This window comes from Hevea brasiliensis, chromosome 2, assembly GCF_030052815.1.
Source record: "Hevea brasiliensis isolate MT/VB/25A 57/8 chromosome 2, ASM3005281v1, whole genome shotgun sequence".
NCBI lineage: Eukaryota > Viridiplantae > Streptophyta > Magnoliopsida > Malpighiales > Euphorbiaceae > Hevea > Hevea brasiliensis.
The window spans coordinates 949,183-962,907 of NC_079494.1; the positions used below are offsets into that span (position 1 = coordinate 949,183).

At 28.1% G+C, this 13,725-nt stretch overlaps 1 protein-coding gene across 3 annotated transcripts; it reads left to right on the top strand.

Annotated features, from left to right (window-relative positions):
• The first annotated feature begins 4,760 nt into the window (after positions 1-4,760).
• On the top strand, positions 4,761-8,599 carry LOC110669236 (probable protein phosphatase 2C 27). Of its 3 annotated transcripts, XM_021830784.2 has the most exons (5): positions 4,762-4,956; positions 5,437-5,642; positions 6,061-6,255; positions 6,587-6,792; positions 7,751-8,599. In XM_021830784.2, exons 2-5 carry the CDS (start codon positions 5,622-5,624, stop codon positions 8,295-8,297), a joined length of 969 nt encoding a protein of 322 aa, XP_021686476.2. In that variant the 5' UTR covers positions 4,762-4,956; positions 5,437-5,621; the 3' UTR covers positions 8,298-8,599. The 3 variants fall into 3 exon arrangements, with proteins under 3 accessions (XP_057987028.1, XP_021686476.2, XP_021686474.2); XM_058131045.1 differs by having other exon boundaries at positions 4,761-5,642; positions 6,125-6,255; XM_021830782.2 differs by having other exon boundaries at positions 4,762-5,642.
• The last annotated feature ends 5,126 nt before the right edge of the window (positions 8,600-13,725 follow it).

The following is a 13,725-nucleotide window of genomic DNA, read 5'->3' on the forward strand; positions in this document are numbered from 1 at the left end:
GAACCAAGATCTGCAGCTAATTCCCTATCTCTAATGTGAACTATACATCCCTTATACACTATATCAGTGTCTATTGCATTCCCCATAAGTGTTGATACAGATAAAGGATACTTTAACAAAGTAGGTGGTGTACTAAATCTCATGGAAAAGTATGGAGAAAGAAAGGAATGAGTGGAACCCGGATCAAACAGTACTCTAGTATTAAATGAACAAATAGAAAGTGTACTTGTCACTACTACATTAGATGTTTGAGTATTCTGCTGAGTCAAAGCAAAAACCCTGGCTTGACCTCTACCACCAAATGTCTCTCCCTGAGTTTGAGCATATCCTCTACAACCAGAACCTCAACCACCCTGACCATGACCACTAGAACCCTGACCTCTACCACCATACTGTGAAACTGGCTGAACTTGAGAGGGAGTAGGATGCGCTACTTGACCAGCACTCTGAGTTATCCCACTAGTAGGATAGTCTTGTTTACGGTGTCCTAGCTGTCCACAACCAATGCATGCTCCAGTGACCCAATGATAAGTGCCCTTATGTAGCTTACCATAATGCTGACAAGGAGTGGAAATAGGCCCAGTGCTAACTGACTATACTGACCATTCCATGCATGAGTCCTCTGCTCACGTTCCTGACCAACTCTAGATTGATGTGCCGTATTGCCAACTATAGACTGAGAACCCTGATGACTCTATCCTCTGTTAAACTGATTACCCTAACCATCTTTCTTAAATCGCTCGTGCTGCTCGTGAGCCCAACATTCCTCATCATATATCTCCATCTGTCTAGCCTGATCAACCACCTCCTCATAATTAGGTAGTCGTAAAGGAGCTACACAATCAATTAGCCTGTCTCGTAAGCCCCTTTCAAACTTGTGAGCCTTATTCTTCTCATTTGGAATCAAGTGTTTACCAAAGCGGGATAATTTGGTAAACTTCGTCTCATACTCTGTAACTATCATGTTGCCTTGCTTTAAGGTTTTAAACTCCAAAGCCTTAGCCTCTTGAACACTAGAAGGGAGAAATCGTTGTAAGAAGAGAGAGTGAAACTAAGGCCAGAGGATAGAACCTTCGGGTTGCCCATTCTTCTTAGAGAGATACCACTCACAAGAAACTCCCTTAAATTGATTTCCTGCCAACATTACCATCCTAGCACTACTACAACCCATAGTGTCATAACACCTCTCCATGTCATCTAAAAAATCTAAGGGATCAGCTAATGCATCCTCTCTAGTTGACTCCTTTGGTTTTAGCTTGAGAAAGTCTGTGGAGTTAAGAAATGAAGCCCTATCCTGAGTTGGTGCTGAAATAGGGCCAACCACTGGTTGCTATTGTTGAGTTGTAAGGTACTCAGTTATATTATTAACAGCATGATTCAATGCATGCAATCCCACTGCCAGATCTACCACAGTAACCTGACCAGCTCTAGGTGCTTGAGCTGCAGTAGCTAATTGGAATGGTAGTGCCCCAGTCTTAGCCATAGGCGTCTGTTCAGATGTCTGATTAATAGTTTGAGATGGTACCTCCCCTGTTGGATAAAGGTTTGCACCATTAAGACCCTTGGCCCTAGTTCTCCTCTTATGTTTAACAGACCCATACACCTATTCATTTTAATAAACAAGCATTAAATCTGAAAATGTGAGCCAAATTAAGATAGGTGAAAAAGTACGAAGGACGTAAATATCTAAAGCAACGATAAACTGAAAACACATTAAGGATCCTATGCTCCGCAAGTTTACTAGACCTAAACTGGGCTCTGATACCAACTTTGTCACGACCCAAAATTTTCTATCGTAACCGACGCATAATTTAAGTAATCTTAAATCATGCAAGCCTTATCAGAGTATCTTGAATAAATATATTATTACTTACTAATTCCAAAAAAATAGATAAAATCCAAATAAACAAAATACTGAATAAACATCATGAATATCCCATAAGTAAACTGCGGAGTCTCTACAGATTTCAAATAAAAACTTAAACTGTTTAATAAATTAAACTAATTATTAGCCCGAGGAAACATGAATTTGGGCATACCATGAGAACAAATTAAAAATTTTCCCTCTCCAGAAAATGGAATGAATATTTAGATCAGCTGCAGAATTCTACTGATCTGAAATAGATAACAGACAGAGAAAACGTGCTTTAAGCTAATGCTCAGTGAATAATAATTATAGCACACAACGAAACAAAAACAGACAGACGCTTGATTAATTTCACAATAAATTTTTTATTCAATAAAATCATGCTCATGCTATCAAAATCATTAATAAAATAATATCATAATATATATATATATATATATAAAAGAAATTCATTCAATAAAATTTTATGGTACAATACACAAGAGTAATGATACCCCACATCACCAAAGGCCAGATAGTAAGCGTGCTACCAGATATCAGATAACTTCCTCCTCCTTCATAGATATCAATGCATATGATACTAATGCAAATCATAAATTGCAATGATGCATGACTCAATAATACAACCTAATACCGTGATAGTCCACACGGTGGGGTCAAATAACAGATACAGATACTAAGCACAGGTACCAATTCAAAACAGAAAATCAATTTGTACAAATCAATCAAAATCAACAAAAAAAATTTCAAATAGCAAATGATAACTGATAGTGCAATTTCAATAATTAATTTCAATAATTTCATAGAGTCAATAAAATCAAATCAATCTCAAATAAATTCATTGTAACACATTGATAAATTTTATAGTCAGATATCAATCAATATAAAGACATTAAAAGTTTGCTCCCAGAATCCTAATGACTCTAATGCAGAGATAATTGACAAAATCAATTATTTAATTAAAATCGAAATAAAATTTAATAATAAAATAAAACTCTAGAAAACCACATGTAAAATAATTATTAAAATATTGATTTAAAATTCTATTTAATGACAAATTTAATGCTAAGAAATTTTAAAAGGGACTAAAACTGTGCCATGTATTATAATTACCACTCACCCGAAACCTCAAAGACAATAGTTATATTCAATGAAAGAGAGACAGTTTCAGCTGACAGATTGAATATTCGAATCTCCTTAAAAATATAATCCAAGGTGATGAATAGAGAAGTAAGAGTTTATAGATTCTCTACGCACATCAGATTATAAATCGTAAATTTATATATATATATATACACACACACACACACACACACACACATATAACAATAATGAAAGATGATGAAAATACTTGTTGAGAGTATTTGGTAGAAAAATGAGGTGATAAATAGGCTTTGAGAGTAAAGTGTAGCAGAAAGAGATGATTAGAGTATATATATTTGAAGAGTTCTATTAGGTATATAATGCAATAAGAATTATTATTGAACTGGGTTGTTCAGATTATAGATATATATTTAATTTCAAAACTAATATATATATATAAGGAGGCCATTTAATAAAATATATATATTTTTTATAAATATATTAAATTATTGTTAGCTAATTAAAATAAACAAATAAATATATATATAAAATATTAGGTTTCCACAAATAAATTATATATTTATATAATTTCTCAATTTATAATTATACATATAAATCAACAAGAAAATAAGAAATTTCTATTTTTTTTCCAATTCAAATGAGAGAGGCTCTCAAAATATACAATGAGATTTATATACATATCACATTAAGAAAGACGGTTGAATTCTCAATTCTCAATATAGGGAGTCTTTGGTTCATCTTTTAGGTGTAGTTAATAGTCTATAGATATTTAAATAAGTAAATTAAGGTGTTTGGTAATCTTAAAAAAAATAGAGTTATAACTGATAAGTAACTGATATAATATTCATTAACTATAATTTATATTAGTTTTAATTTTAAAGTTATTTCTCATAGGTTCACAACTAATTTGATTTTATTTCATATAATCCAAAAATTAATATTATTAATATCATTTATTTTTACCTTTTTTATGTACAATATTAACACCATAATTAATGTATTGTAATTTTATTAAAATATCTTTTATTAATAACATAAAATATAAAAATTTATTTATTATGAAAGAATATATTTTTTTAAAAAAACTTAAAATTATAAGATTTTTTTTATCAATAATAATAATAATTTTATTATTTTATAACTACAATTTTAAAATTATTTATTATTTTTATAAGAAATTTAATTATTTTTTTTATTTTAATAGTAAAATAAATAATGTAATATAATAAATCTATAATTATATATTTATTTTAAGAATAAAATAAATAATAAATTAATAATTTTATATTTATTTAATTAAAAAAATAAATAATATAATATATATTATTAATCATTTTATGTATTAATAATAATAATTAATACAATCAATTTCAACTAACAGTTAAACTTAACAATATTATAATGTGCATTAATGTTACCCGCTAAACCAACATTACCGTAACTTTTTTGGATGGGTGGGTTGAATTTTCCCACATTACCATCAAAACGCACCCACTGCTTCCTTGACCCCCATTTTTCAAGTGTGGACCAATTAAACACCGACGCGTGTATCGCGGGAATCCAAGGCTATGACCTTAACGGCCGTTAACCAAACCTAAGCCTCCATGACAAAAAGGCCCACTTGCACCGTCTTTACAGCAGTTCACACATCCAACGGCTGGGACTCAATGGTGGCATCAATCCACAAACTATCCGGTCAACCGACCTTCTACTAACCACATCATACCACGTGTCGGTTGCTATCTTCATAGCAATAGCTAGAAGATCCACCGGCTTACCTGGAATCCCCAGTAGCCAACCGAAAGCCAGCCAGTTGGTTCTCGCTTTCTCTGCGACGCATCAGCCTTCATTTTTTCTCCACCCTTTTTGAACAACTTTTGATTCTCTTTCTTTTCCCCCTATGAGACGTCTCTCGTCTGTGTTTTTGGGGTTCTTCGATGATCTGACATAGAAAGAGGAATAAGGAATCACCATCATCTCCATCTGTGAGAATTCTCTCCGATTTTCTTTTTTTAGACTCCCCTGTTTTCCAAATTTTGCGCCTTTTTTTTAATCCTTGTGTTTCTGACCATTTCTAGTAGCATTTCCGGAATACTTTTTCGTATTTCTCCTGTTAATTGGTGGGTTTATCTTTGATTTGGTTCTCTGAACTACTGCAGATTTCCAATAATTTGGTAAATTCTTTTTTGTAGATTTTGAATGATTGAGCATGATTCTATGATCTGGGAGTAGTTGAAGATTTTAGAATTGGTTCTGTGAAGCTTTGGATTTACTTGCTGATTATGCTTTGCATAGTTGTCTGATATCTTAAGGAATTCCGTTTCTTAAAGTGTGTAGTTCGTCAATTTGGTTGATTTGTGAAGCTTATACTTTTAGGATATTTTAATATATTGGAGGATTTGAGGGACAAATAAAGTTGTTTGCTTAAGGGTTTTCACAGAAAATATTTGATTTATGACTGGAAGGGGATATGGCCGCTGTTATCGATTTTTCACCTTCGTTTACTGTATTAGAAAGTGGTTCTAGTACGGACAATTTATCATCTATTGAAAATCAGAACTCGTAGAATTTAGATAATCTGAAACGAAGTGCAAACGGGAAACCTCCACGGAACCTCTCGGGTGTGTGGCATAGTATCAGTTCAACGAGGATGCTGACTGCCGCTGATCTGGTGAGTTTATTTTGTTTTGTCCTTTTTTTTTTCGTCCTTTTTGTTGGTGGTGGTAGCAGTAGCAGTTGGTCTGTGTCTGACTTCTGAAATTTGATTGAAATGCTGAATGTTGTAATGGTCTTATATTTAGAAAGTTAATCTTGAGAATTGGAACATCTTGCATTTTGAATGGTCATTTTCTGCATTTTTTTTTGTAAGTACAACGTTTTCTCGTGAGTGATGAGGAATATACTACCTAATTTAGATTTCATACACAAAAACTTCAGTAACTAGTGGTGGCAAGGTTCTTGATAATTTTTTCTTCTTCATTCCCTTTCAAAAATTAATACAAGATTTAAAGTTCTTTCCTTTTACGTGTAGATAGTTATATGATTTATTACAAGTCCGTTTATTAACTATTTACTTCGATCTACTTCAGTCAATGGATGTTGGGATTGTTGTCAACGAGTCGCCTGCTGATGAAAAATCAAATTTTCTACCAGTGTTCCAATCAGGGAGCTGTGCTGAACGAGGGCTTAAACAGTATATGGAGGATGAGCACGTGTGTATAGATAATCTTGTTGAACATCTAGGGGCAAGTTCCAACTTTCCCGCACCTGGAGCTTTCTATGGGGTGAGTTTGTCATTTTCTTACAATTTACCTTCTAGATATACTACCTTCCTAGTTAATCAATAAAAAATAATCTAGGTGGACAATCTCTGTGATCAAAAGTTACTGAAAGGAGACAAATGACAATTCATATGGCATTTGATCTGTGGGTTTCTTTTAATGATCGGACTTCTGAGCACTTCCTTTTTTATCATTCTTTCTCTTCATTGCTTTTGTAGAGGTGGCAGTATTTATCAATTTTGTTGCAAAAGTTATGCCTTTGTTAAATTGTTAAGAATTTGTTGCCTTAGCTGGCTATATCCATTAACCGATACTTATTGATACGTATGAACAGGTATTTGATGGGCATGGAGGTACTGATGCAGCATCATTTGTTAGACGTAATATTCTCAGGTTCATAATTGAGGATTCTCATTTTCCAATTTGTGTGGAGAAGGCAATTGAGAGTGCTTTTGTGAAAGCTGATTATGCATTTGCAGATGATAGTGAACTTGATATCTCATCTGGTACCACTGCACTAACTGCCCTTATATTTGGAAGGTAAGTTAGCCTTGGAGTTGCATTTAAATTTAATTTTGACTTGGGATTTGTTATGGCACCAGTGATGATTGCTGCCACATTCCTTTATGCTATGTTTGGATACCCAAATTTGAAATAAAAGGATTTGCATTTGATTTTAATATAAATTATTGATAAATAGTTGATTTCAAATAGTACCTTTTACTTATTAAGAACTCATTCATAGTAGATTTTAAATTAACATTATTTTATAAAACATTTTAAGTCCACACTCAAATAAGATGTTCTCAACATTTATGAACTTAGTATAAACTCATGACTCCAAATAATTGAAAAAATCTATAATTTTATCAAATTCAAATCTCAAAATTTAAATTCTCCATCCAAACACAAGGTTAAGGGGGTAGTAATGCCCCTATTGTCCTAGCACCTGGCAGATGGACGTTGGCCTCTAAAAGTACTTCCCTGGAGGATGATACAAATGACTTTATGGATGGATATTATTCTTAATAACATGGATCTGTATGATTATAATTTATAATAAAAATGGAAGGATGAGAATGGAAGTGAGAGAGTTGAAGATAAAAGTTATGGGTAGCTTAGCAATAGTGATGCATCAGATCAAATTCTGTTTCAACTTTGTAAACTAGCTAGTTTGAGCTGGGATTATTAAGATGCATTGTTATTTACCTTTGAAATTTGATATCAAGAACTGTGCAAGTTCAAAACTGATGTAAAAACAAGGGCTGTTCTGGTTTTTGTTATGTCTTGCCATCTTTTTCCAGGAATACAAACATCAATATGTCTTTTTAAGATTACTTTAATCACTGAAATATGACAAGTCTACTGCTTGTTCCTGGTTCTTAAACAAGTAGAACAATTAGATTTTTGGTCATTTAGAATTTTCTTCTTGGTTGCTTCTCATTTGATATTTGTTGTTTCATGGTTGTTTTGCTACTGAAATAATCTCTCTTTGCAGAACCTTGATAATTGCCAATGCTGGAGATTGTCGAGCAGTGCTGGGGAGGCGAGGTAGAGCAATAGAGATGTCCAAAGACCACAAACCTATTTGCATATCTGAAAAACTGAGAATTGAGAAACTCGGTGGAGTCATATATGATGGCTACCTTAATGGCCAGTTATCTGTTGCGCGTGCCCTAGGAGACTGGCACATGAAGGGGCCCAGGGGTTCTGCATGCCCTTTAACTGCAGAGCCAGAATTGCAGGAGACAAATCTAAGCGAGGAGGATGAGTTTTTGATCCTAGGTTGTGATGGCCTGTGGGATGTAATGAGCAGCCAGTGTGCAGTGACAATTGTAAGGAAAGAACTAATGCTACATAATGATGCTGAAAGATGCTCAAGAGAGTTGGTCAGGGAGGCTCTAAAGCGCAAAACATGTGATAATGTAACAGTGATAGTGGTTTGTTTCTCGCCAGACCCACCTCCTCGGATAGAGATTCCACAATTTCGAGTTCAAAGAAGCATATCACCAGAAGGTCTGAATTTAATCAAGGGTCACATGTGATGTAGAGAGGTATGTACAAATGCATTTCAGGGTTTAGAATTGGCAAGGACAATTTTTTTGCTCCGGGTGACCTCGCAGAGATGGCTGATATTCAACCTCGTTCTGGGAAAATAAAATCGCATAGAGTAGTGATCCTTTTGAGGTTCAAAATCCTGTACATCTGAGATCATTATGTTGTATCATTTTGATGAGCTCATTGTTCAGCTGTCTAGTTGCATGGACAAATCTCTCATTTTTCATTTATCCTTTGTACATAAATTCGTAAAGAGGAAAACTGAGAGGGAATGCTCTTCCATTGCTCATTTGGCTAGTTGTTCTTTCCGACTAGACATTTACCCATGCGTTGTGCCAATATTTTTAATATTTTAAATTATTAATAGAATAAATAATAAAGATATAGTATTCATTGAACTAATTGATTACGGCAATAGTTTTCATAGTATAACCTGATTAACTATTATACCTGGATGCCATCATAATCCATAGATGGACATTGATTATGTCAAGTTAGGTCACTACTTGCAAGCATGGCTTGGTAAACCTTTAAAGCTAAGTCCCTGGCTACCTGCTATTAAAAGTAACTTGTGAAATAATACCCATCTCAAGCACTACAGCGCATGGCAAGCCAAGCCATGTTCTGTTAGTAGCAATGCCTGTAATCAATTACTAGAAATGACTAATCAGGATAAGAAAAATCACCTCATCTTCAGTTTCCTCCTGGAGCCTGTCCCACTTTAAACACATGGGTTAAACTTTGTAAAAATTAACCCTTTATTTGGATGCTTAATTGTGCATGAAAATAAGAGAAATTAAAGAGAAAAATTAAAAATAAAAATTTGATTTAGTTCATATCATGTAGATCAATTATTATAATAAAAGAGAAATATAATTTTTTTAAGAAAAAAATGAGAAATGATTATTATATCCTTACAAGCTAAGAAAGAGAGACTTTCAGAAAATTGAGGGCATTTAAAACCTTATTTATTTCATGAAAAATAACTTGTCTATTTCCATGAAAATATTTTTCGTTTACAATTTAAAACAAATAATATGTGTTTATTCCATGTATGTATAAGCGTATTGGCATTTTAATAAGATTATCAAAATTTAGAAAATAGAAAATGATTTTCTTTTTTAAAAAATAAAAGTCATTTTCCTTAAAAATAATTTAATTTCCCTTTTGATCAGGAAAATATTTTTCATTAATTAATTTTCTGAATGCTTCAAATGTCAGAAAATACGGAATTTTTTTTTTTCGTAAAACAAACGAAGCCTAAATCTTTTAATATGAATAATACCTATTTCTCTTTATTTTCTATCAATCTGGAGAGTAATTTCTTCTCTTTTTACTTCCCTATTTAATGTTTAAAGAAGAGAATTTAAGAAAATTAATTTTATTTTCTTTTTTCTTTTCTCAATTTCTTTTCATCCAAATAAAGGGTAAGCAAAAAAGTTAAAAATGAGAAAAAATTGCCTATTTAAAGCCTGAAACTATTATAAGACATATATGAAAATCCATTATGGGTCTTTTTACTCTTTCTTTTCTCCCTACAGAAGCTGAAATATAAAATTTTACTTAAAAAAAAAAATAAATTAATGGATAGTCATAATTTAATCATAATTGAACAACCAGTATGAAAGTTTAAAAAGAACCCCTTGATCACATAGAAAATTCAAAGACAACACTTAAGATTGGGGGTTCCACTTCAATGCTCAAGTCACATTTATTCTAGAAGAGGACACCCCAACCATTGCCCCTGACACAGGTGTTTAATTTATTAATTTTTATATTTTTAAATTAAATTTAATTTAAATTTAAATATCTAAATCAAATTAAATAAAAAACAAGATAAATTAAAAATTTTCAATGTAATTAAGCTTTAAGCCTGCAATAAATCTAAGTGGGCATGATAAATTTTAGATCACTTAAGTTAATTAATAACTAATCATTTTATTTTGTGCAGATAAAATCCTTATATTAAAAGATTTGTTATAATTTTAGCATAAACAAACTAGTAAATTCAAAAATTTATGATTTTTGCTCACACACACTATAAAAAATTAAAAAAATAGCGACTAAACTTACAAGCTATAAAAATATGATCTTAAATTACTAATTAAATAACTATATCAGTAAAATAAAAATAAAAAATAATTTTTATTGATTAAATTATTAATTATTTATCGACTAAATATTATTGATTATAATTTTTAATAGATAAAATTAGTGTCAAAAATACATTATAAAAAAAGTGACAAAATAATAAATATTACCGACTAAATATATAATCTGTAATTATCTCATTTTAACTAAATTACGAGTAGTTTCACATTACATGTCATAATTCATAAGTACACACCTTAATTAAATAATAATAATAATAATATTATAAATAATAAGAAAGCATGTTTGTGAACTTTGACAACTTCCATCATGATAAATGATTTTACTTCAATTGTCAATTTTAACTAAAATTTTTTATTTTATTAATTTAATTATAAATTTTTTTATATTATTTTTAATTTTAATAATAAATTTAATTAAAAATAATTAAAATCACTAACTGACGCGTTCTTGTTATTTTATTTAATAATTTTATTAATTTTAATAAATTTTATATTAATAAAAATGTATAATAATTAAATAATTTATCTAATACTGTTATTTTAATTTAATTTTTTTTATTTTTTTTATTTTTAATTTACATTTTTCTATCATTTTATATTAAATTTAAAGTCTAATAAATAAAAAAATTAAATATTTAAATATAAAATATTAATAATTAATATAAACAAAATAAATCAAATAGCTTTCAAAACCATAAGTATTTAACTTAGTAAAATAATATTTTTACTTAATTTACTTAAGAATAATTACTACAATGATAAAAATAATCATTGACTTATATTAAAAATATTAAAAATTATTTGAATTATTTTTATCAATTAAATCATCAAATTAAATTAATTACTAAAATTAAAATTAATGTGAAAATTGAGAAGTAAATTTATAAAATTAAATAACTTATACAGATTTGCAATTTTTTTTAATTATTTAGCCTTTTTAAAATAGATGTTTTATTTTTTTTAGTTAATATAACTTCTATTTTCTATAAAATGAGTTTATATTACATAATCAATTAAAATAATATATAACTAAATGAATTTATAGTAAAAATAGCATTTAATGTTCCAAAACTATATTGACTAGCTTAATTTATAATCATTTACTTTGCCAAAAATAATTTACATATGAAAATTATTTTTTTAAAAATTATTTTTGAAAACATTTTCCATTATTTAGTTATATAGTTAAATTATTGATATAGATTTATTTTAATATTTTATTTTTTCATTAAACTAATAAAAATTTTCATAATTAATTATTTTAAGAAAAAAATATCATTTTATAAAAATTTAATAAAATAAATTATAAAATTTCGTTTAATATAGCAAAATAATATTTATTTTATTTTAAATCAAGTAACCACAAAATATATCTCCACACACATAGGTTAAGTTTTAAAAATGACTTAATAACAGTGTGACACCTAACTTAATGAGAGAAAAAAATTGACATGTGGCACAATAATTCTTTAATTTTTATTTTTATATTTTTATATAAAAATTAATTTAACATATTAAATATTATCTTTTATTTAAATATTTTTAAATTTGAATTACTAAAATCTTATATCAAATATAAAAATAATTATCTAAAATTTTATTTACTATTTTTTAAAAAATATTTTAAAATTTCTAAATTTACAATTTCAAAAATTACAAAATTCTGCCTATCATATTTTATATTTTTAAAATTAATTATTTTTTAATTAACAATAAAAAATAATGAATTATTTTATAAAAATTATATTAATATATATAAATAATAAAATTTAAAAATTTTATTTTTTAAATACTTTTCTCATATATAAACTATAAGAATTTTAATAAAAAAATTTTAAAAATTATCATATTGCATATGTATTTTTTTTTACTTTGTTTATCATTTTATTAATATATATTAATTAATTTAAAAATAATATATTAATCAACTTATTTATTTATTATCTTTTAAAATAAAATTGTAATTAATTAAAAATTTTATTATTAATGTAATTTTATATTAGGATTATTAAAATAAAAATTATAAATATATATTAATTTATATTATTAAAATAAAATAATAAATAAGTAAAACGATTAATTTAAATAAGATTATCAAAATTTAAAAAATATTTTTTATTAACTTATTTTTTTTCTTAAACATTTCTATTTTGTATTGAAATTTCACATTAATCTAACCAAATTGATCTCAATTTGATTTTAATTCTAAACTAAATAATAATTAAATTTAAGTATAAGTAGTTGAAGCGCATTAAATAATTTTTCAAAAACTTAGCTAAAATTTGAACTTGGAAAAATTAAAAATTCATACAAAAAACTCTAATATTAAAGAAGAGATGCTAAAATAAAAATAGTTAATTTGAAATGATTTAGGATATATTTAATTTAAATTATTATTCAAAATAATATTTAATAGAAATTTTAAATTTTAATTTAGTATATTTTGATTATAATAATTTTAATATAATAAATAATTATATTTTAAATGTTAAAATTATAATTTTATATTATATAAAAAAAAAGTGACAGCAAGTGGAAGTAGGTAATAGCACAATAATAATCTTGTTGACTAAGAGGCGGGTCATGGGCTCCACCCATCTAACCACCCTTCACTATTCGCCACCATTTTCTCTGGCTGACCCTTTGCAACGTCCCATCCGTATTCAATAATCCCACCAAATTACCAAAATTTTAGCAGTATAATATTTATTACGAATTAAATTATTTTTATATATAAATTATTTTTATTAATATCGTATTAAAAAATATTTTATATTTTTTATAAAATAAATAAAATTTAAATTTAATTAAAAAATTAAATGTAGTGATTAAAGGCACGTCTTGCTAGTTACTTTCTCGATATTTTAAAATTATATATAAAAATAATCTTACCAAATTCCCCTCAGCGACACCGTTCACTCTTTCGCTTCACAGCCGCTTGATTCAGAGAGCAACGTGCCCCACCAGATACTCCTCCTCGAATACGACGTTTCTTTAATCTGACGGTCCCGATCGTCATTTAACACGGTAACTGTTGGGTGAGCATCATATAAAATGGAAACTCTTTTTTTTTTTATATATATAAGAGATTTAATTTAATAAAATAATTATTTTATTAAATTTTATTATTATTAAATTAAAAGTCACAATAATTTAATTGACTATATTTTGATTTTTATAATAATAATAATTTAATAGAAATATATTTTATTAATTTATTTATTTCAAAAAATAAAATAAATTTTTTTCTTTGTGTAAATTAGAAAAAAAGAAGAAGAAGAAGAAAGAAATAGGAAAACTA